The sequence below is a fragment of the Elephas maximus genome, chromosome 1, assembly GCF_024166365.1.
Source record: "Elephas maximus indicus isolate mEleMax1 chromosome 1, mEleMax1 primary haplotype, whole genome shotgun sequence".
In the NCBI taxonomy this organism is placed as follows: Eukaryota; Metazoa; Chordata; class Mammalia; order Proboscidea; family Elephantidae; genus Elephas; species Elephas maximus.
The window spans coordinates 107659820-107684468 of NC_064819.1; the positions used below are offsets into that span (position 1 = coordinate 107659820).

The 24649-nt window shown below is 53.6% G+C and overlaps 1 protein-coding gene across 1 annotated transcript in view; it reads left to right on the forward strand.

Moving 5' to 3' along the window:
* TTBK1 (tau tubulin kinase 1) overlaps window positions 1–24019 on the forward strand; it is a 49688-nt gene extending 25669 nt beyond the window's left edge. Inside the window, exons 14-15 of the mRNA XM_049872857.1 lie at window positions 21254–22812; window positions 23608–24019. Coding sequence (XP_049728814.1) covers window positions 21254–22812; window positions 23608–24019 — 1971 coding nt within the window. The remainder of the gene's footprint in view (window positions 1–21253; window positions 22813–23607) is intronic.
* Window positions 24020–24649: the final 630 nt, after the last annotated feature.

Here is a 24649-nt window from a genome sequence, read left to right on the forward strand (position 1 = left end):
GTGGCTGTGTCCATATGTGTGCACATGAATGTGGGCTCATGTCAGGGCATCTGTGTGGAGTATGCAGTGGGTCTGTGAGTGTGTACAGAACCACAGAATCCTAGGATGTCAAAGCTGGGAGGATAGCAACAATGATAGTGATCATTATAATGGCAATGATAAGAGTTAGCACCTTATGGGACTTACTACTGCCAGGTACTGCTCTGAGCACTTGACATAATTTATTTGTATATTCCTCACAATAGCACTATGAATGAGCAATTCCTATTTAAAAGGTAAGGAAACTGTGGCTTAGAGAAGCTAAGTCTCCCCAGCCAGGCCATGAATCCAGGCGTCTGGTTCCAGGGTCCGCTCTCTGAACCATCCAGTCCGAGGCCTGTGTGTTTAGCTGAACAGTAAACACAGGCCAGAGACAGCAGATGGTTTGAACAGGGTCAGACAGACCCTGGGGTGGGTGTCTATGTATGCCTGTAGGTGAACACATGGGTGCTTTACTGAATATTTCAGGGTATTGGGATGAAGCAGAGACCTTCTTTGGTCATGGGCAGTGAGGGGTGAAACGGGCTGGCAAATTTTTCCGTCTTTCTCTGGGCTGGCCTGGAGAAGGTCCGGCACCCAGCCTGGAATGAAGTACAATCTGGCTGCACATTGCAGTCACAGCTTGGGAAACTCTCCACACCCCCATCCCTGGGATGACCAGGTTGGGTGGCTCAGGGCAGGTAGAAAGTCTCTGTGGGGACCCTCCTTGCCCCCAGCCACCTTTCTGCAAGTAATCCGCATGCTAGACCTAACTGTCTGTTCAGGGTTTGATGTGCGAACTTTGTCATAACAGCAGCCTTTACAGATATGAGCACCAGCAACTCTGTCACCTGCACTCACAGGGAAAAGGATAATGTGGAACCAGGCACAACTTTAAAACATCTGTTGTTCTTTGGTGTACACAATGCACTACTTCAGTTTTTTGTTTGTTTGTTTGTTTGTTTCACACACACCTCACTTTATTCTCAAGGAAATTTAAGGTGAAAATGAGAAGAGGCTGCGAAAGCTAGGGCAGAGGTAAAGCTGGGCGCAGGGTGTGTGATTTGGGGGAGGGATGTTTGCCATCCTTTCCTGGTTGTCTCCGGTTGATAACATAGCAAGTCAGCATCCCCTGAGTACACACATGGACATTTGCTTGGCAGCAAGCAAAGCATTTCCCTGCCACGTGCTGGGCAGTGTGCTGAGGCTAGGGGACAAAGATGAATAAGTCTTCTCAGTCTGGGCCACTGGGAGATAACAGAGAGCTTTGTTATCATCTGCTCCTGGAGCAGGGAGCTTGCCTGGGGAGTTGGGTATTCTCACAGTGGTGATATTTCAGCAAGGTATTGAGGACAAGTAGGCGGCCATAAGTGGTGCCTGGCCTGAAGGGCGGGAACTCGCCTGGGTTGAAGGGCAGGGGCATGCCAGGATTAAATTGCAGCCTGGGAAGGTCCCCCTGGCAGCTACCCAAACTCTGGCTGGGATGTTAAGCTCAAGCCATCCTCAAGTGCTCAAGCCCCTACCTGAGAGGGATTCTGGATACCTGTGACCCTTAGGATCTCCAGGTGGGCCTCAGTCCCCTACCCCTAGCTTAGAACCAGCTCAGAAGGACCCAGGGGACTGGCCAAAAAGAAGCTGGAAGGGAAAGCAGAGTGGAGGCAAAGATAATCATGTTAGAATGCTCTCTCTCTTGCCCACTCTGCTGAATGGTCCGTGTCGGGTCCCTTGTGCCCTCCTCTGACATTAGCAAGAGGATGGTGGAGCTGAGCACCCTGGGACCCTCAGCAGCTGGCCCAGCCAGTCCTCACTGCCCCACTAAGCCATTTAAACTAGCCTCAGTCCCAGGAGGAGCTAAAGGCCAGAATGGGAAAGGTCTGGGACATTCAGTCCCAGCTCCCCCTTTGCCTCTGAGGGCACAGGGGCATGAGGGCATAAGGGCAGGATTCTTCCCAACAGCAGAGAGACAGCATCTCAGCCAAGGCAGCCTCTGGGCTTAGCCTTCAAGATGGTGGGGAAAAGCCAGTTTGGAGAAATTATTTCAGTTTGCCCTTCCCATGCCAATCCTTTATCCCTTCCCTCATATTCAAGATCGATTTGAAGGGTAATAAAACAGCTAACGTGTGCAAAGGAGCCCTGGTGTTGCAATGCTTAATCACCTGGCTACTAACTGGAAGGCTGGCCTTTTGAACCCACCAGCAGCTTCATGGAAGAAGACCTGAGATTCTGCTCCCGTAAAGATTTAGAAAACCCTATGGGGCAGTTCTGCCCTGTCACATGGGGTCGTTAAGAGTTGAAAATCAACTGAACAGCACCTAACAACAACCACATGTGCATAGCATTTACTCCATGGCAGGTACTGCTCTAAGGACACTGTATATTGTCACATCTAACACTAACAACCCTCTGAGGTGGGTACCATGGTTACACCCATTTTACAGATAAGGAAGCTGAGGCACAGACCAAAAAAAAAAAAAAAAACCAAACCCATTGCCGTTGAGTCAGTTTCCACTCAAAGCGACCCTATAGGACAGAGCAGAACTGCTCCATGGGGTTTCCAAGGCTGTAAACCTTACCGGAGCAGACTGCCACATCTTTCTCCCGAACTGAGGCACAGAATGCTTAAGGTAATTTATTCAAGTTCACCCAGGTAGTAAGTGGTGGAACTGGGATTCAAATGAGCAATCAGACTTCAGAGTTTGGCCCTGAGGCCCTGACATGCCCTGTGTTTGGTGCCAAGGCAGCTGGTGTTCTCTAGACCCGATGAGGAGCATGGCGTCTAGTCAGAGAGACAGGCCACGCACATCTGCCAACACATGGCAAAGAACAGTTGCAGAGTGCCTTCCTGAGGGGGAGGGTTCCCCAGCCTAGAGTGAACCCCCATCTAGGTAGGACTAAGCCCAAGCTAAGAAGGCTTCCTGGAGGAGGTGCGTGACCACGGTCTCTGTAAGGAGACCATGGCTGAGGAGTGCCAGAGAAGAGAAGGGGGAAGGGCACTGGAGGCTTGATCCTAGGTTCTCAGGCAGGACGGCCAACGTTCTGCACCCCACTCCCTGCTGCCCCTGCCGGACCCTGCCAGCCTGCCGGAGATGCCGGCGCCGCGGGGGCTGTGAGCGGTGGGTGGCCCCCGAGACGGAGCTGTCCAGTCTGTGCCTGATGCCTCTTTTCCCTCCACTCTCTTGGTCTCTTTCAGTTGGAGGAGGACAGACTCTCGGGGCACTCCCTCCCGCGGTACAGCCCCCTGCGACGACTGGCGTCCTCCGTGTTCTCCTCCTCCACGCTGGAGACCGAGCATTACCCTCACCCCGGCGGCGGCGGCTCCTCGGGCTCCTCCGGCTCCCTCATTCAGCGCAGCCGCTCGGCCGAGAGCAGCCCAGTGCGGGCGCCCCACCGGCGCCACGCGCCTCTCGCCGCCGGCAACCACAGACTCGTGCCCTCGGTGCTCCGCATCTCACGGTCCCAGCTGCAACAGGTGTGGGCCCGGTTCACCCACAAGACCTAGGCTGGGCCCCCCCCCTCCTGGAGGGGGCAGGTGGGGGGGGTGGGGAGCAGACAGAGACCATGGTTCCTTCCCAGGACGCAATAATCACACACTCACACACTCCAGCCCACCCCATCATGCAATACACCCCCCATAACGTTGGCCCACAGTACTGTAACATCCCCACCCCCACCAGAGTCTCATTCCCTCCCCCTCCGCCGTCCTCCCTTGGCTTGGAGCCAGCCAAATGGTGCAGAGAGGGGTGGGACCGTGGTGCAGTTCGTGGACAGGACAAGAGCACTCAGCTGGAGCCACCAGTGGGTCCAGGGTTCAGTGAAAACCAAGGTGTCAGGGAGACAGGTGTGCCGGCTGGAGTCAGTCTGACAAGGGTTTGTTCTGTTTAATCTGTGATCTCTTGGCTTGACTGAGGCCTGTCCAGGCCCTGAGGGGGTGGCAGGAGGCCAGGACCTCCTCCCCACCCAATGCAGCATGTCTGTCTAATCAGCATGAGGCATGGGATAGGGCACATGGCCTTGTGCATGTGATGGGGATCTGGCCAGCCTCATTTGGGGTGATGGGATGGGGGAGGGGCTCTGTGATGGCCCCTCCAGCAAGGAGTGTCTCCACACTCAGAGATGGTGGGGTGGTACCTGTGACCAATTGTGAGCCTTTCCCAGAGGACAGAGTGCCTGTCTCCCATATCTCACCCCAGCAGACTGGCTGCAGGGCCCAATATCTCTGGGGCTCAGTCCACTGTAAGGATAGATGCCATCTTCCGCTGGTGGGGTTGGTTCCTGGCCCCAGCTCCTCAGGAGCTGAGGATGGATGAGCAGAGACCTGGGTGCTGCTTCTTAACGTGGGTTGGAGCCTAGGGGTGAGGGACTTAGTCTAGAAGCAGTGGCAGAGAGGGTGGCTGCCAAGGATGAGGCAAGACCTCTGAGCTCAGCAGCAATACAGGTGTCTCAGAAATCCCAAACAGCACCAGCCCCACCACTGCCCCTCTCAATGTGTCACTCTTTATGCCGGTGCTCAGCCAAGCCAGTCAGCCCCAGGGGCCATGGTGAAGACAGGGCACAGGGCAGCAGGTCAGATGGTGAGGTGGGTGGGTGGTCATGGTGCCAGATTGCTCATGCCTTTTCTGCCCATCTCTCAGCCCCCAACCTGTCACTACAGGGACCCCCCCGCCCCACCAGGTTCTGTTTATTCATTCCTGCCCGTGTCAGCCCTGGGGAATTGAGTGTGGTGAAGAAGGTGCCAGGAAGGGCAGTGCCTATGTAGGAAAGGAAGGGGGGCAGGGGGCCTGAATATTTGCAGAAATATTTATAGCAGTGAGATTGTGCCTGTGTTCAGGTGTGTGCTTGTGTGCATACATGTACACTTATATGCGTGTGCTTATGCATGACCGTTTGTGCATGTGGCAGGGTAACCATGAATGGATGCTCAGGCTGTGCACTTATCAATTCCAGGGAGTATCATTTATATAGACCCCAATGTGATTGGCATCCCCTGAAGTTACACAGTGCTGTTGCCCTATGCGTGTGTGTGTACATGTGTGCATGGGTGTGTGTGTGTTAAGGAACCAGAAAGATGTCTGTGCAGTCCTTAGTAGTTTCCTATGACCTGCTCTCACCCTGGTTCTTCTCTCTACCTCCCTCCCAACTCCAGGGCTCCTCACCTCCCCAGCTGTCTCTGGTTAGGATAGAGGCTTCAGGGCCCCTGACTGAACCTGGGGGTGCCATAACTGGTGGGCAATGCCCTGGAGTCGAGCTGTCCTCATGGGTGACTGACATTGTGGCCTGGCTCATCCACATAAGCTATTCCCATTCCCAGCAGCCTCCTTTCTCCAAAATCTGTTTTTTGAGGATATCTGGGCCAAGAGCACCTTCCCATCTGGCCATGAAAGCCAGACTGGGGTCGTAATTCTCAAGCTCCCCACTCCTATCCCAGCTGCTCACTTTTGTCCCTCCCCAAGCCCAAGCCTCAATTGCCCTGTAGGCTGTTTGGGGTGATTCCTCACCTGCCTAGGCAGAAGGTAGAGGAAGGGTCTGGGTAGACCCTTGGAGAAAGGCCAGAAAACAAAAGCACAAAGGCGAGGGGGTGGCGATGAACAGACCCCACCTCTGTCATTTCGGCACTGCCCCTCCACACCCCCTTCCCTCTGTCCCTCTGTCCCTCTTCCCATCCTTCCCAGGTAGGGGCAGAGGGTGAAGTGAAGGGGAGTATCTGCCCACCACCAGCTGCCCCCCAAGTCAGCAGCAGTGGGGACAGGGCCCCTGCTGTCTGGGGTTAGATGAAACCAAGCACTCCATTACCTGGGATTTCCTTTCAAAGGGTTCCACCACCCAACCCCAATACAGCGCCAACAGAACCCTTAGGTACTCTAAGATCCCAAAGTGCCTTGTGACTTATCAAAGATGATGGCACTTGCTTCAGCCTCATTTTAGCATTAAATACATATTATCATTTCCAAAGTCTTTGGAAGTAGGGAATCCTGCTAGGCAATCCAAAGATGGCTGGATTTTCAAACACACACACACCCACACCCACACCCACACCCACACACACACCCACACCCACACCCACACACACCCCAGAACCGATACCTGTGGGAGAGTAACTGAGCTTATTCCAATCAATAGGCCATGGTTCAAAACATCTTGTCCCTTGGGGGACATTCTTTTGTGTATCCTCCGTGGTAGAGGAATGGTTTATAAGCTGTAGCACTCTGAGCTAATAGGAGGCAATCTTGATAATATTATTTTTCGAGGGTGGCTTTGATTTTTAGAAACAGCTTAGGTCATGGGGAGCCAAGTGTGTTGGACCAAGTTCATGTGAAGCTAGGCAGAGCTTTGCATGGTTTGAGAGCTGTTAGTTCTAGTTCCCAGGCTTGGCAGGGAAGTTGTGACCCTGTAGTGCTGTCAGCCTCTTTTTTCCTAAAGGGTTTCCCAAAGAGGAGGCCAGAATGTTTCCAGAAATAATGATACCCTGCTTGGGGGAAGTGCACAGCCTCCTCAAGGTGTCAGCTCTGAAAAGAGCACTCACTTGTTACACTTTGCAAATGGTGTCTCCGTACTTTATAGTCACACCCTGCGTAGAGTGATGGCTTCCAATTATTTTATGTATTACTTTATTTAACAGGCACTGGCACATAGCACTTATTAGGTGCCAGGCAGTGATCTAAGCACTTTACAAAGTTAACTCATAGCCTATGAGGCACCCGAACCCATTGCGGTGGAGTGGATTCCAACTCATAGCGACCCTACAGGACAGAGTAGAAGTGCCCCATAGGGTTTCCAAGGAGCAGCTGGTGGATTCGAACTGCTGACCTTTTGGTTAGCAGCCAAGCTCTTAACCACTTCACCATCAGGGCTCCAGCCTATGAAGTAGATCCTTGCATTTAACAGATTAATCATAATATTTAACTTACAAGAACACATAAAATACCTGTCAATGCCGAAGAACTGAGAACTTGTTGGATAGGATTTTGAAAGGTGTTTAGTCTTTTATTTATTGCCCTTTCTGGTAGGCCCCTCCTGCTCTACTAGGAAGAGGGGTTTGTCTGTGAGCTGCACTTTCTTCCTTCTCACTCCCACCTTGGTAGTGGTGTCCAGGTGGGGTCATTCCAGAGTACTGGGGGTGACTGAAATGGCTGGGCCCTGTATCTCCGGAGACCCCCCAACTTCTCAATCCCATATCCCCGAGCATGACTCAGCAGCTCTGGGCATTAGGGGGACAGAGTGAGAGTTACAGGGAGAAAGCAGGTGCTCAAAACCTGCCATGGTGGTGCTGGTGCGGTCCTAGGGGTCAGGCTTACAGGCAGGGCAGTTTATTGTATCATTGAGCACTGACCCTAGGAATTTGAGCTGGGTGTCACCAACTCATGCAGCTGGAGTCAAGCAGTGTAAGGAATCTGTAAGTTCAGGGACTGTGCTAAACAGGGGACTCTGCCCCGCAGTCCTCAGCTCAACAAATTGTTGCCACTATCTTCCAATTTTTATGTGAAATCTCCCAACTTCTTCTCAAAAACAATTTTAAAAAATCATTGTGTGAACCAAACAAAGCCATTTACAGAAGAGGTGGCCCCGGAGCTGTGAGTTTGCAACCTCTGTGAGCCTGAGAACTCCCCACACAATCTGTCTTTTTCAGAATGACACAGCCCCATGGGCTGCAGTACTCTTCCCCAGGAACTCAAACCAGGCGGGCTTCTTAGGGGAGGCAGCTCAGGGTCAGTGGGGCTGTGTGTCATGTATGTCTGCATGCATGGTGAACTTGTGATGTGCGTGCTTGAACGCTGGCCCAGTGGACTTGTTCAGTGTTTTCTTGGTGGGACAAGGTGTGTTCTGAGGACCTGGGGTCAGTGAAAAAAAACCGCTCTATTAAATTCCCAGTAATTAATATACATCCTACATGCACTCAAGGCAGCTTGGGTCACAGCAATAACTGCTCTATACTCTTATCCCAACTAACATCCTAACCCAAAAATCTCCCTTTGCATTCTCAGTTTTGGGGAAAATGGACATAGCCCTGCCCAGTGGGTGGGGAAGATGATGGCACCTCTGAGCCATGCCTGGCACATTAACCCTTGCCCCCTCCAACCAAAAAAACCAAACCCAGTGCCGTGGAGTCGATTCCGACTCACAGCGACCCTATAAGACAGAGTAGAACTGCCCCACAGAGTTTCCAAGGAGCGCCTGGCGGAATCGAACTGCCAACCCTTATGGTTCACAGCCTTAGCACTTAAACACTACGCCACCAGGGTTTCCCCAAGAGGAACAGGCCCTTCAAATCCCAGGAAAAGCCAGTGGTCCCGTCTGTGGAGGTCTGGCCCTTCCTTCACTCTCTCTCTCCTCCGCCCTGCTGAGGTCCCTTTTTCTGGGGAGGGGTGGTGGTGTCTCCTAAGGCAGTGGTGGGAGGAGTCTGGGCCACTGGGGTAGGCAGAAGGATGGGTGTCAAAGTATCTATTTGGGTGGCTAAGGGTGGGGACCATGCTTAGGGAGGTTGTGGCTCCAGTGGGGGGTGGGGCCTTTTGCTGTGGGGGCACAGGAATGCTGTAACCTCTGCTATCCTAGAGTTGATTTGGTACCTGGGGATGGAAGCATAGACTTGAAGAAGGGCCTGAACACCACCCCATCCCACCCTTCCCCAAACTCCACTTAGAGCTGGGGCATTCCCAACCCAAGGGGCAGGAATCAGCCTATCCCAGTGGGCACTCCTTGGTATCAAGGAGTGTGGAAATTCCTTGTCCTTAATTTGGGGGCATGTCCCCAAAATTCACATTATTCCCACTAAGGACAGGTGTGCCTCCTGGGGCTGGGGCTGGTGGAGTCTGCCTCTGAAAATCTTAAAGCATCTTTCTCCCTAAGGGAGAGGCTCCCAGCGTGAGGGCCACATCCCTCAAATATCTCAACGGTTCCCCAGTGGGCTTCCCAGCCCAGGCTTACTCTGAGCCTGCGCCGCCCTCTCCCCGCCAAGTGAAGAGTTGAGACTGGGTGGGGAAAGACGGGATATGAAGCCCAAAGGACTACGGGTACCTTCCTAGACCTCTCCTTCCCCTCGGCTCTGCTGTCGGTCCCACCACTAATCCTCTCTTCTGCTTGGCAGAGGCTATGGGGGTGGAGTTCACCTTGCCACCCGCTAGCCGCCCCTCGCTCCCCACACACCCACTTCGTAGCTGTGCGCACACTTCGTCCACTTTCCCAACAGCAAACTAGCAACCCCGGCCCAGGCGAGCACAAAGGCCGCGTTTCCAGGAACCTCCCGCAGGTTTATAACTGTAACCGGGCCCAACCACCGCTTTAAACCCCGTCCCCACCCCCAGGATTCTCCCCCACACCCCTGCCCCGCGGCCTTGGCACCACGAATGTACGTTCAGTCTTTTTAACAAGCTGCTACGCGGCGCGACCAGGGTACCTACCCGCCTCTAAGCTGCCCGCCCCCGGGACCCGCTCCACGCGTCGTCCAAACGTCCCTCCCGGGCGCTCCGCCTCAGTCGCCGACCCGAGGGGACTTCAGCCCCCGCCCCCGCCCCCGCGGAGCTGCCTGCTGCTAAAGTCCTGAACTTGGGTTAGCGCTGCCGCCGCCCCCGCCCCCCTCGCTCTCCGTAGCGTTTGCTTTTCGCTTTGCGGGTTCGCTGCCGCAGGGTCTCTGGCCCCAGGGCTGAGCGGGGACTGGGGTGGGGGCTCCCCCTTAGACTGTTTCCTGGGCAGAGGTGCAGAGGAGGGGAGCTGGGGGTGGTTGGCTAATTCTCCAGGCTTGAAAGGCCCCGGTCGCCTCACTCCTGGTTCCTGTTACCTCGACACCGACAGGGCTGCCCCTTGCCCCAAATAATTGGCCTTGCAACTGGATGCCAAAGAGCCTGCAGTTGAGCGGGAGCAAAGCTTTGAGCCTAGGTCTCTCAGACCCACCCAACACCCCCTCTTTGCCCTTGCCCAGCGTCCGTATCCCCTGCCCCACCCCGCTCCACCACTGAGGGCCCTGGGGGTCCCCAAACGTATCCCCACTTCCAGGTCTTTCCCCCCCCACCCCCGAAAATAAAACTCAGGGACCAACATCTGCTTCCTTTGCACTTGCTCCGTCGACCCTTCCCCCATTTGGAGGGGCTTCCCTGGGGGAGAGGGGTGGGGTTCGGGGCTCTTGGAGCTGACCTATTGAGCTTGGAGAGGGGCTGGCTCTGCCCTCCGAAAGATCAGAGTGGTGGGATGGGGACCCTCAGCCCAGTGGCCCAGGGTCTTGGGCACCCCCGTACCGGTGTCAGGAGAAGCTCCCTAATCCGGGTGGAGGGGAAGAAAGGGCTGGGAAAGGGATTAGCGAGAGGATGCCCGCCCCCCCCCCCCCCCCCCGCCGCGGAGGTCCCGAATCCCAGTCGGTTTGTTCCTGAGCCTCCCCCTCCCATCATAAATCCTTTCTCTGTCCCTTTTTGTACTGCAATAATACTACTGTATTATACGCTTGCACTATTCCCCGACCCCGGTCAGCGTAAGCATGCACGAAAAACTCAAAACCACACACACACGAAGATGGGACGCTTTTTTTTCCTCCTCTCTCTCTCTCCGGGGTGCGTCCTCCTTAGTGTACATAGCGGCGTCGCGGTGGGGGCGGGGGGCCGGGCCCGGGTAAAAAAAAGCATGCACTGAGCCCCCCGCCCCTAGACTGCGAGTACTGTACAAACCCAACACTTGAAACCGACACTCACACGCGCGCGGCGCCACCACGGGGGTGGGACACAGACACGCACCCACGCGCACACGGCCGCGCACGGGAGGGGGTGGAGGGCGCCCCGCCGCCACGCGTCGTTGTGCGAGGGATCTTGTGCCTTTTTAAATCCCTGTAAGTTAATGCAGACAATCCGGAGAGCTTGTGTACTACCAAATCCTGATTAAAGACGCCTTCCAGGAACCCGCGCCTCCGCCTGCTTTCTTTCACCGGCCCCCTTGTCTCCCCACCACTCAACGCAGACTCCAACTCTGTGGTCACCCGGTTGGGCATAGGACAGAGGCTAGTCTGATGCTGAAAGAGGGGTAAGGCGAGTAAGTTCCGGGTCAATGGATCCAGCCCTACCCCCACCCCAGGCGGTAGGTGTCACCCAGGCAGGTTGGGGGGAGGGGACCCCAGGTGCCTTCGGCCTAGTTGGACTTGAGCAACCCTTACCCTGCTGTCTGCCTGCTTCCATCCGAAGGGGGGTTTGGGGTGGACTCTGGTCTCTGGGTCCCTTCGTCTCTGCTGGGCTGCCATCCTGACTCCAAACTGACAACTAGTGTGTTGAGGTGGATGGGAGGGAGGGGAGGTGGGCCCACTATGAGCCATCTATGGGCCTTCAGTTTACTGAGGACAACTGTGTGGTGGGGGTGGAGAGCCAGGAGGCTAGATAGTCCTGTGATTGGGGTCTTCTCTGCCACCCTGCCATGATTTGAGGTAGCCCTGGCCTGCCCCCTGCCCCGTGTGTCATTGGGGACAGTGGCCTGTTGAGGGGGATCAGTGAGAATGTCTGATTGTGCATATCCTGAGGGATGCGGGGATAGAATAAGGGTTGAGGAAAGGACTAGGCCAGTGAGAGGAGTGGGACATTAAGGAGAGAATTGCAGACTTCTGAGAGAGAGAGAATGCAGAGGTGGCAGGGATGGAAGGAGAAACAGGAAGGGAGAAAGGCAGAGGAGGCCCCTGGTCAGGTCTACCAGGGTCAGGAAGGAGCTGCCAGAGACCAAGCTGTCAGGCGAGAAGGGGTTCCCCTCTCTGTGTCCTCCACTCCCTTTCCCCACACCCCTGCAGCTCTGCTGCCACAGTGCTAATGGAGGAAGGCAATTCTTTCCTTGGGGCCTAGAGCAAGTGTGGCTCAAGAGGAGAAGCTATGGCTGTATTTCCTAAACCCAAGGGTGTTTAGAATGCCTCCCAACACTGTCAACTCCTTATTCTGGGAGATGCTACGGACACTGAGCTCTGGGGGTCAAGTATAAGAGGTTCTGCACAGAACTAGGGTAGGCAGCCGCCTGCCCGGGTCACTTCACCCCTTCTGCCCACCTGGCCCAGGTGACTGGCACAGGCCAGAGCGCCCAGGGTGGGAGGCACTGCCCTGGGTGTGGGTGGAGGAGGGAAGGGAGGGCTCTTGGCTTGGCAGAGGTGCTTTAGGAGTGGAGACCCAGACAAAGATAGGTGAAGAAACTGGGGAAGGTGATGGTGGACGAGGAGCTGACAAGGCAATACTGTCCGTATCTTTTCTCAGGAGCTCCACAGAGGGGAGGTGGGAGCTGGGCACTGAAGTTTCTGAGGGAAGAGGAGGCAGGAGGGGCGGAACTGCTGTAAGAAGCGGGAAGCCCAACCCCCATCCCTCACCCAGCCAGTGGGGAAGGGGTGGTGACAGGCCCCACCCTCCTGCTTTTGTCATTCAGCCCCTCCTAGTCCCTTTCTCTGACCTTGTGACTGTGGGCGATAAGCAGTGCCCAGTGTCTGGGCTTGGCTGGGGTTCAAGCAGGGGAAGTGGCCTGGTGTACCCTGTGTGGTCGCTGGGGATAGGCTGTGTGGAATAATCTGTCCTAGTGTCTGTTTGTTTTTTTGTTTTTTTTTTTCAGTCTGAGGAGGCCCTGTCTCGGCCCCCAAGGCTAAGAAGAGTCCAGTTTTGTTGGTGGCAGGGAAAGATCAAGGTCAGGCCCATGCCTTCCTCTACTTTTCCTGCTTCCAAAATAAACACCCACTTAGGCTGTACTCTGAAGCCGATGGACTGCGCTCAGTGGGGGAGAGGAGGGCTGGTGCTTTCCTTCTCTCTGAGTGCCCCAGCTTGGATAACTGGTCCCCCAGCCCCCATGATCCAACCCTTACCACACCTGGCATCTACCACCTGGCAACCAAATCACCAGGGAACTTTAAAACCGCCAGAATCCGGGGGAGGAGGGTAGGGCCCAGGGCTCTGTACTGATAAAAAGTCCCCCCTAGATCATCCTGTGCCCAGCCAGACTTGAGAGCCACAGCAAGCAAATAGGAACCATAAAGGGTCACTGCCCGGGGAGGGGGGAAGAAGGTGTGAGCTCCCCCAGACTTTCAGACTTCCCTGGGCTGACACCCAGCACAGTGGCTTCGCTCAGAGGAGCTGGGATGGGCGGGGTCACTGCTGTCCCTATCCCATGCTGTCCCCAGACCGATGGGGCCAGACACACAGAGGGTGTCTAGTGATCACCACCTGAGTGAATGAACGCAAGATCAAATGGGCAAATTGAGCTGGGATGGGCGGGGTCACTGCTGTCCCTATCCCGTGCTGTCCCCAGACCGATGGGGCCAGACACACAGAGGGTGTCTAGTGATCACCACCTGAGTGAATGAACGCAAGATCAAATGGGCAAATGGATGAGTAACTCTTTAGGCTTAGGCGTTCAGAAGAAGCTGGAAGAGGGGTAAGGAGGACTTCACACCACCTGAGCAGGGAGGAACCAGGTCCTGCCCCTCCCCCAACATGGAGCCAGATGGCGGCAGGGCAGAGGGACTTGGAAACAAAATCCAGCATGGGGCAGGTTGGGACGTCATCCTGGTGAATCTTGGGGCAAAACTGTCCTCACTGTGAGATTTGAGGCCCTTCCTGCCAAACAATACAGGGACCCAGGTTTCCCTGTATGGAAAAGAATGGGAAGCCAGCGAGGCAATGGAGAGAGTTCTGGGGTCTGGACCACACTGGTTGATGTGGCCCAAGTCAGTGCCTATCTGCAGGCCTCAGTTTCCCAGTATGATATTATGACTGATAACTGAGTCTCAGCTCTTCTCACTTCACTCCCTTCTTGATAAGGGGAGGCGAGGACTTTAAGATGGAAGGAGAGGAGGTTCCAGCTATAATCACCCACCCAATGTGGCACCATGGACAGAAGGTCCATCCTCTGGTACAGTTTTTTTTTTAATTTTTATTGTACTTTAAGTGAAAGGTTACAAATCAAGTCAGTCTCTCATACAAAAATTTATATACACCTTGCTATATACTCCTAATTGCTCTCCCCCTAATGAGACAGCATACTCCTTTCCCTACTCTCTATTTTTGTGTCCATTTGGCCAGCTTCTGACCGCCTCTGCTTCCTCATCTCCTCTCCAGACAGGAGCTGCCCACATAGTCTCATGTGTCTTCTTGATCTAAGAAGCTCACTCTTCACCAGTATCATTTTCTGTCCCGGAGACCAGTCCAATCCCTGTCTGAAGCGTTGGCTTCGGGAACGGTTCCTTTCTTGGGCTAACAGAAGGTCTGGGGACCATGACCTCTGGGGTCCTTCTAGCCTCAGTCAGACCATTAAGTATGGTCTGTTTATGAGAATTTGAGGTCTGCATCCCACTACTCTCCTGCTCCTTCAGGGGTTCTCTTTTGTGTTCCCTGTCAGGGCAGTCATCGGTTGTAGCCAGGCACCGTCTAGTTCTTTGGGTCTGAGGCTGATGTAGTCTGTGGTTTATGTGGCCCTTTCTGTCTCTTGGGCTCATAATTACCTTGTGTCTTTGGTGTTCTTCATTCTCCTTTGCTCCAGGTGGGGTGAGACCAATTGATGCTCCTTAGATGGCTGCTTGCTAGCATTTAAGACCCCAGACACCACTGTCCAAAGTGGGATGAAGAATGTTTTCTTGATAGATTATGCCAGTTGACTTGGATGTCCTCTGAAACCATGGTCCCCGAACCTCCGCCCCTGCTACACTGGCCTTCGAAGCATTCAGTTTATTCAGGAAACTTCTTTGGGGTTGGTTTAGTCCAGTTGTGCTGAACTCTCCTGTATTGTGTATTGTCTTTCCCTTCACCTAAAATAGTTCTTACCCACTATCTAGTTAGTAAAAACCCCTCTCCCTCCCTTCCTCCCCACTCTCATAACCATCAAAGAATATTTTCTCCTCTGTTTAAGCTATTTTTCAAGCTCTTATAATAGTGGTCTCACAATATTTGTTCTTTTGCAACTGACTAATTTCACTAAGCATAATGCCTTCCAGATTCCCCCATGTTATGAAATGTTCACGGATTCATCGTTGTTCTTTATCAGTGCGTAGTATTCCATTGTGTGAATATACCAGAATTTATTTATCCATTCATCCTTTGATGGGTACCTTGGTTGCTTCCATCTTTTGCTCTTGTAAACAGTGCTGCAATGAACATGGGTGTGCACATACCTGTTTGTGTAAAGGCTCTTATTTCTCTAGGATATATTCCAAGGAATGGGATTGCTGGATCGTATGGTAGTTCTATTTCTAGCTTTTTAAGGAAGCACCAAATCAATTTCCAAAGTGGTTGTACCATTTTACATTCCCACCAGCAATGCATAAGTAAGTGTTCCAGTCTCTCCACAACCTCTCGAACATTTATTATTTTGTGTTTTTTGGATTAATGCCAGCCTTGTTAGAGTGAGATGGAATCTCATGATAGTTTTGATTTGCATTTCTCTAATGGCTAATGATCGTGAGCATTTTCTCATGTATCTGTTAGCTACCTGAATGTCTTCTTTAGTGAAGTGCCTGTTCATATCCTTTGCCCATTTTTTAATTGGCTGTCTTTTTGTAGTTGAGTTTTTGCAGTATCATGTAGATTTTAGAGATCAGACACTGATTGGAAATGTCATAGCTAAACACTTTTTCCCAGTCTGTAGGTAATCTTTTTACTCTTTTGTTGAAGTCTTTGGATACGCATAGGTGTTTGATTTTTAGGAGTTCTCAGTTTTTTCAGTTATCTAGTTTTTCTTCTGCATTGTTAGTAATGTTTTGTATACTGTTTATGCCATGTATTAGGGCTCCTAGCGTTGTCCCTATTTGTTCTTCCATGTATTAGGGGTCCTAGTGTTGTCCCTATTTTTTCTTCCATGATCTTTATCATTTTAGATTTTATATTTAGGTCTTTGATCCATTTTGAGTTAGTTTTTGTGCATGGTGTGAGGTATGGGTCTTGTTTCATTTTTTTGCAGATGGATAACCAGTTATGCTAGCACCATTTGTTAAACAGACTATCTTTTCCGAATTTAACTGACTTTGGGCCTTTGCCAAATATCAGCTGCTCTTATGTGGATGGATTTATGTCTGGATTCTCAATTCTGTTCCATTGGTCTATGTATCTGTTTCTGTACCAGTACCAGGCTGTTTTGACTACTGTGGAGGTATAATATGTTCTAAAATCAGGTAGTGTGAGGCCTCCCACTTCGTTCTTCTTTTTCAGTAATGCTTTATTTATCCAGGGCCTCTTTCCCTTCCACATGAAGTTGGTAATTTGTTTCTCCATCTCATTAAAAAATGTCATTGGTTTTTTACTGATTAATTAGTAGATAAGAACTGCTTTAGGTGAAGGGAAGGACAACACTCAATACATGGAAGGTCAGCTCAACTGGACTGGACCAAAAGCAAAGAAGTTTCCAGGATAAAATGAATGCTTCAAAGGTCAGCGGAGCAAGGGCGGGGGTTTGGGGACCATGGTTTAAGGGGACTTCTAAGTCAATTGGCAAAATAATTCCATTATGAAAACATTCTGCATCCCACTTTGAAATGTGGCGTCTGGGGTCTTAAATTCTAAAAAGCAGCCATCTAAGATGCATCAATTGGTCTCAACCCACCTGGAGCAAAGGAGAATGAAGAACACCAAGGTCACACGACAACTAAGAGCCCAAGAGACAGAAAGGGCCACATGAACCAGACACCTACATCATCCTGAGATCAGAAGAACTAGTTGGTGCCCAGCCACAATCGATGACTGCTCTGACAGGGAGCACAACAGAGAACCCCTGAGGGAGCAGGAGATCAGTGGGATGCAGACCCCAAATTCTCATAAAAAGACCATACTTAATGGTCTGACTGAGACTAGAGGAATCCTGGCGGTCATGGTCCCCAAACCTTCTGTTGGCACAGGACAGGAACCATTCCCCAAGACAACTCATCAGACATGAAAGGGACTGGACAGTGGGTAGGAGAGAGATGCTGATGAAGAGTGAGCTAATTATATCAGGTGGACACTTGAGACTGTGTTGGCATCTACTGTCTGGAGGGGGGATGGGAGGATAGAGAGAGTTGGAAGCTGGCAAAATTGTCACGAAAGGAGAGACTGGAAGGGCTGACTCATTAGGGGGAGAGCAAGTGGGAGTATGGAGTAAGGTGTATATAAACTTATATGTGACAGACTGACTTGATTTGTAAACGTTCACTTGAAGCTCAATAAAAGTTAATTAAAAAAATGTCATTGGAATTTGGATTGGAAATGCATTGTATCTATAGATCACTTTTGGAAGAATAGACATTTTTACAATGTTGAGTCTTCCTATCCATGAGCAAGGTATGTTTTTCCACTTATGTAGGTCTCTTTTGGTTTCTTGCTGTAGTTGTCTTGTAGTTTCCTTTGTACAGGTCTTTACATCTCTGGTAAGATTTATTCCTAAGTGTTTTATCTTCTTGGGGGCTACTGTAAATGGTATTGATTTGATGATTTCTTCCTCGATGTTCTTTTTGTTGGTGTAGAGGAATCCAGCTGATTTTTGTATGTTTATTTTGTATCCTGGTCCTCTGCTGAGCTCTTCTATTAGTTTTCTTGAGGATTCTTTAGGGTTTTCTGTGAATAAGACCATGTCATCTGCAAATAGAGATACTTTTTATACTTTCTTACCCATCTGGATGCCCTTTATTTCTTTATGTAGCCTAATTGCTCTGGCTAGAACCTCCAGGGCAATGTTGAATAAGGGTGGTGATAAAGGGCATCCATGTCTGGTTCCTGCTCTCATCTGGTAGAGTTTTTCCAGAGAGATCCAGGGCCTGATTGGAGGGCAGAGGGCAGGGTGGTTCTAATAGGGATGCCTGTGAGAACAGTGTCAGAGATGGGATTGGGAAAGCAGGCAGAGGTTCTGCTGAGAGCAGATGACCTGGTGGGGTCAAAGGACATCCCTAGGGTGTAGGATGTGCCTGGTGTTGGATGGATGAGTTCTGATCTGGACAGGAGACAGACATGATCAGAGCTCTGTGTCTGTCTGTCCCTGACCTTCAATGCCAGCACCTACCCCATGGTCCTTACTCACCAAGGAACTCACAGCACCCCGCTCCGACTCTGCATAGCTGATTTCTCTAGCCTTAACATGATAACTAGATGTGGCAAAGTGCCCCAGCACACTGGCTGGCACAGAGTCAGTGCTCAGTGTTTGTGAATGAATGAATGGTGTTGAAAAAGAAAACAATTGCTGGGGCCTTCTAGCCTGGGTGAGAAGAGGACAAAGTTCTAAGGACCTTCACCTGCCTCACTCAAACAGGGTCTGCTGGGGTCCTACCAGGTCTGATGCTACCCTGTCTTGCTTCATCCTCTCCCCCCGACCCCCCCGCAAACAAATGCTCATGATGCTGTGATACTAATGGAGACTATGGCAGCTCAGGAGGGGAGAATTCGCTGCCTGGGTCTGACCCTCACCCTTGGAGATTGCTTTCTTTCCCTGTACTGGCCTTTAGGCTGACTTTGCACAGAGACCTCAACTGACAGAGTCCCCTTTTCCCACCACCATATTCCCCAGAGGTTTGGCATCCAGGCTTTTCTGGGAGTGGGGAGGGGAAGTGATCTTCAAGTAGGGCAGAAGCAGGAGGTGGCAGTGGGGTGGAAGGGAACTAACATTCATTGAGCAGCTGCTATATGCCAGGCCCATTGCTTATAAAACCAAAACCAAACCTGTTGCTTTCAAGTTGATTCCAACTCACAGAGGCCCTATAGAACAGAGTAGAACTGCCCCATAGGATTTCCAAGGCTGTAAGCTTTCAAGAAGTAGACTGCCACATCTTTCTCCTGTGGAGTGGCTAGTGGGTTCAAGCCACCAGCCTTTCAGTTAGCAGCCAAGCACTTAACCACTGTGCCACCAGGGCTCCTTCCATTGTTTATACTACCTCATTTATGCTCACAACCTTTCTGGAGTGTGCATTATCCCCATTTCATTTGCCTGATATAGAGAATGCACACTCCATGAGAACGAGGATCATGTCTGTCTTGATCTGAAATCTGGTTCATCTGGTGGTTGGGACAAGAGACATACGAGAATGAATGAATGAAAAAAATCATGGCCTCCACCCTCAAGAGGCTCTGTGTTTAGTAGAAGAGAGAACCATGTAAGCACACACAGATAGAAAGCGGCAGGCTCTCTGATGGAGGATGTGGGAAACAAGTAGAAAGGGAAGAGTAACAAAGCCTGCTTGGCAGTGGACAGGAAGATGGACAGTACACCAGGCTTTGCTGGAGAAGAGCTGTTGGAGCTGGGTCTTGGAGGAAAAGTACGGGGTTATCCTGTGAACAGAGGAGAAAGGAGGGACCCCAGGCAGAGGAAATTGCCTGGGCAAAGGCCAGAAGTGTGCAATGGCATGATGGGTCCAGGGAAGTGCTGGTGGTATCAGAGCATCTGCTGGAGCATAGGCTGGGGGACCATGGCATGCTACAAGAAGTGAGGCTGAAGCAGACGGAAGGGGCCAGATCATGAGGTGGCTGTGTATGGGAGGGTGCTCTTGTGCCAAGCCAAGGACTTAGGAAACTGTTTCTGAGGACTGTGGGGGCCAGTGCAGGTGTGGAACAGAGAGATGGGACCAGATTTAAGTTTCAGGAAGACCACTGAGCAGCCATAGGAAGCATGGATTGGCAGTGCAGAACTGGAGAGAACCAGCTGCTGAAAACCACCGCTAACCACCAGGTAGGACAAGGCTATGCCCATGGGGCTGGTAGTTAGCAGACACAGATGTTTAAGGGGATACTTGAGAAGACTCTCTGAGAGCCTGGATGGACATGAAGGTGGAGGAGATGACACGATGAATCTGGGGCTCCTGGTCTGGGTGGGCTATGCTCTGCTAGTTCGGGAAGACAAAGGCCTAGTGTGTTCCAAAAGGCTAACAAAGTGCTGGACACTGTCAGATAGAAACTACCAACCTAGCCAGCAGCAAAACCGTGTCAGCCCTGATGGTGCCCAGTGCATTGTGGTGTCTGGGGCTGTTTGTGGATTGAAGAGGGTGGAGCAGAGGATGGATCAGGAAGGTAAAGAAGACACAGCAGCTGAGGTCGTGATAAAGTGGGCAGGCCCTTCTAGTCTAGACAGAAGGAGGCTAAGGGATGTGGCTGAAGTCTAGAAAACCAAGAACAGGTCTGGCCATCACACTGCACTGGGCTCTGCTTGAAAGAGGAAATTTACTCCAGGTGGGGACTCAAAATATACCTGTACAGGGCGGGACAAACTCCTGTCAGCAAGGCCAAGAGGGGGCACAGGGTCCGGAGCTCCAGGGGGCCCAGCCTGCACCTTCGGGGGATGGAAGATGGCCCTGACTTTGTCCTTATCAGACACAGGTTCTGGAGGGCTTGTGAGGAGGTAGTGAGGGGCTGGCCAGCTGTGGGCCAGTCCAAGCCCAGGCATCTCAGGAAGTGACCCAGACATTCTGCTGCCTCTCTCTGGGCTCCATTTCCACATCTGCAAAATGGGAGGGTTGAGCTAAATGGCATCAGTGGTGCCTTCTGGTTCTCACTTTCTGCTGTTGACTTTAGGGGTCTGCTGTTTTCTCTGGGGTTGACTCTAGGGTTGGGGGCACACACAGTGAGGAATGGGAAAATGGAGAGGGCAGAGAGACAGAACAGCCACCAGGATCAGGGCCTGGCACCTCAGGGGACCTGGAGCATGGCCATAGTCATTCGTCAGAGATGTATTGAGCACTTGCTAGGTGTTGAGTTCCTGGGTGGTGCAAATGGTTACTGCGCTTGGCTGCTCACCTCCAAAGGGTTGGAGCTTTGGACCTCCCCAGCAGTGCCATAGAAGAAAGGCCTGGAGATCTACTTCCAAAAAGTCAGTCACTGAAAACTATCATGGAGCACAGTTCTACTCTGACATACATGGGGTCGCCATGAGTTATGTCAACTCCACGGCAATGAGTTTGGAGGTCCTTAAGGAGCCCCTGGGTGGTACAATTAACACGCTCAGCTGCTAACTGAGAGGTTAGGCGCTCGAGTCCACCCAGAGGTGTCACGGAAAAAAACCCTGCTGATCTACTTCTGAAAAATCAGCCACTGAAAACCCTATGAAGTGCAGGTCTACTCTGAACACATGGGTTTACCATCAGTCAGAGATGACATGACAGCAACTGGTGTTCCTGGTACTAGGTGTCAGGGACCATTCGAGGCTCTGGGGATACAGCAGTGAAGAAAGCAGGCCCTATCCCTACCCTCCTGAAGCTTAGAGACTAGTAGGCACCCCGGGGCATGTGGGTCTCCTGCTTGGGGGAGCAGTCGAGGCCCTCTTAGGCCCAGGAGGGTGGAAGACCTCAGCGGGCCCCTGTGTGTGCTCCTTGCAGGTATTCTCCGTGGCGCCCCCGTTTGAGGTGAACGGTCTCCCACGAGCTGTGCCTCTGAACCTGCCCTACCAGGACTTCAAGAGAGATCTCTCTGATTACCGTGAGCGGGCACGGCTGCTCAACAGGGTCCGGAGGGTGGGCTTCTCGCACACATTGCTCACTACCCCCCAGGTCCCTCTGGCTCCCTTTCAGCCTCAGGCCAATGGGAAGGAGGAAGAGGAAGAGGAGGAGGAAGAGGAAGAAGAAGAGGAGGAAGAGGATGAGGAAGAGGAGGAAGAAGAGGAGGAAGAGGAAGAGGAGGAAGAGGAGGAGGAGGCAGTGGCTCTGGAGGAGGTGCTGGGGCCTCGCAGTAGCTCTAGCAGTGAGGGGACCGAAAGAAGCACTGACCGGAGTCAGGAGGGTGCCCCATCCACACTGCTGGCCGATGATCAGAAGGAGTCCAGGGGCCGGGCCTCCGTGGCCGACGGGGACCTAGAGCCTGAGGAGGGCTCCAAAACGCTGGTGCTTGTCTCCCCTGGTGACATGAAGAAGTCACCTGTCACTGCCGACCTGGCCCCTGAGCCCGATCTGGGCACTCTGGCTGCCCTCACTCCTCAGCACGAACGGCCCCAGCCCACTGGCAGCCAGCTGGATGTGTCTGAGCCAGGCACCCTGTCCTCTGTCCTCAAGTCTGAGCCCAAGCCCCCTGGGCCCGGTATAGGGCCAGGGGTTGGGACGGTGACCACAGGGGCAGTGGGAGTGGCCGTCACCTCCTCACCCTTCACCAAAGTTGAGAGGACCTTTGTACACATTGCAGAGAAAACCCACCTTAACGTTATGTCTTCCGGTGGGCAGGCCTTACCACCTGAGGAGCTCGGCACTCGGGTTGAGCTGGGCCTGGGGGTGCCCTCTGATGGGGATGCTGCACAGGAGGGGGCCCCGGTGCCCCTGGAGAATGGCATCACCCTGTCAGGACTGGATGGGGCCGAGACAGAGAGCTGTGCCCTGTACGGCCCTCCCAGGGACAGTCCCTCAGAGGTGGCTGTGGACTCACTGCCCAATGGCCCAGCCCTGGCTGATAGGGCAGTCCCAGTATCCCCGCTGGAGGCAGGCCCTGAGAAACTGGCCACGATCTCTCCCAGCCGCCAGGCCCGGCCAGGCCCACCTCTGAGGAGCCGTATCCCTGTCCTGCTGTCTGAGGAGGACACAGGCTCAGAGCCCTCGGGCTCACTGTCGGCCAAAGAGCGGTGGAGCAAGAGGGCACGGCCACAGCAGGACCTGGCCCGGCTAGTGATGGAGAAGAGGCAAGGCCGGCTGCTGCTGCGCCTGGCATCAGGGGCTTCGTCCTCCTCCAGTGAGGAGCAACGTCGTGCTTCTGAGACACTTTCCGGCACGGGCTCCGAGGAGGACACCCCTGCCTCTGAGCCTACAGTGCCCAGGAAGGCTGGTAGGGCGGCAGCCACCCGGAGCCGGATTCCCCGTCCCATCAGCATTCGAATGTCCACACCTGCCGCAGCCCAGCAGCCCCCCAGTAGACTCCAAGGCGCGTCCCCAGCATCTGACACAGCCATCACCAGCAGGTGAGAAACCATTGCCCATCCTAGGGTGGACTGGGGGTGACCATAGAAGGCGCCCACCAGTAGGGGCTTTCCCAGACCCAAGGTCAGGGGCTGTTGAAGATTGGGAGGGACCCTCAGCTACACCCCCTGTCCACCACCTCCCCAACTGGGCTCAGTTTTTCATCTGACTCAGGGAGTGGGTAGAGTAAAAATGTCTGGAAGGGGCGCCAGGGAGGCCAGGCATGGGAAAGGGTAATGGGGGATAGTGGCGTTCACACACAGCTTCCAGTGTGCCATGGGCATGTGAAGCTAAAAGATAAACCCAGAGCACTTAACTGATGGGAGACAACATCAGAACATTTCATATTAATGCAAACATGGGTATATTATAGAGAAATTTGCAAAATCCTGACGGCCTGGTGCTTAAGTGCTGCGGCTACTAACCAAAGGGTCGGCAGTTTGAATCTGCCAGGCGCTTCTTGGAAACTCTACGGGGCAGTTCTACTCTGTCCTCTAGGGTCCCTGAGTCGGAATCGACTCAACGGCACTGGGTTTTGGTATGAGAATATTAAAAATGAAACAGATACCAAAGAAAGCCGCAGCAGGCCTTGGGAGAGTGTGGCCCCTACAGGTAGTGCTCTGGAGGAGGGAGCACCAGGCCTCAGTTTACCCATCTGTGCCATGGTCTCAATCTCATCCAGCTCAGGATATAGGGCTCTAGGGCAGACTTCACACCCAGGAGGATTCTGAAAATGTCTCCTTTTTCGTTTCTTTTTCCCCTTTCCACTTGCCTTCTGTTCTCTGCTCCTCACGCAGGCTCCAGCTGCAGAAGCCCCCGGGGTCGGCCATTGCTGCTGACCTCCGACCCAAACAGCCCCCCGGCGGCGGCCCGCGTCCAGGCAGAGCACGAGTGGGAGCCAGGCCCCACGGCCCCGCCCCCGGCCCCGCCCCCGCGCCGCGCAGTCCTGGGCTCCCCGCAGCCCCGCGCAACCCCAGCGCTTCCCCACGGAGCCACTCCCTGACCCGCAAAGAGAGCCCCACCCCCTCGCACCAGGTCCGGCCCGCGGGCCCTCCACCCCGCGGAGCCCCACAGGCCCGGGCCCAGCCTGATGGCACCCGCTCCCCGGGGGGCCCCAAGAAAGGACCCAGAGGGAAACTCCAGACTCAGAGTGCAGTAACCAAAGGCCGGGCGGGGGTCACGGAAGGCCGGGCCGGAGCCAGATCATGACGCCGCGGCCCTCCGCGGCCGGACTGGCCCTCCCCCGTCCCCCACCCTCGCCCCGAAGCCCGCCTGCCGGCCACACTGGAACGGCTCCCAGCACAGCCTTACGCGCCCGACGCGCCACCCGCGGCCCCAGCTTCCCGCCTGCACACGAGAGAACGTGCGGGGACACGCGGTGCCCCGCCCACTGGCCCAGCTGGTGGCGGGCACGGTGCCTCCTGTGGCGGGACGTCCTGATCCCGGTCCCCTCCCGTTCCCTACCCCCCTCCCCCCTGCCCCCATCAGGCGGGGAGGGCTCACACCGGTCCCTCCACCCCACCCTGGGGAAGGCAGAGCCACTCTTCGTCGAGGACTCCACTTCTAGGCCACCCCACTCATCCCCCAGGCCTCGGCTGCTCTCCAGGCTCCCACAAGGACCTCTGCTTACACCTCCTGCGGCGCCTTTCCCTCCTCCTGACCCTCTTGCAGCCAGATCCCCCCCTTTTCAGAGAAAGGAGCAGCCCCAAATTCCAGAAGTGGAGGCGCTAGCCTCCCCCGGGTGTCAGCCCCACGGTGTCCTGGCAGTTGTGGTAAAGGGGAGGCCTCTTCTCAGCGGCCAGGCTGGGGGCTGAGGAGGTGGGATTCAGGGGCCACAGG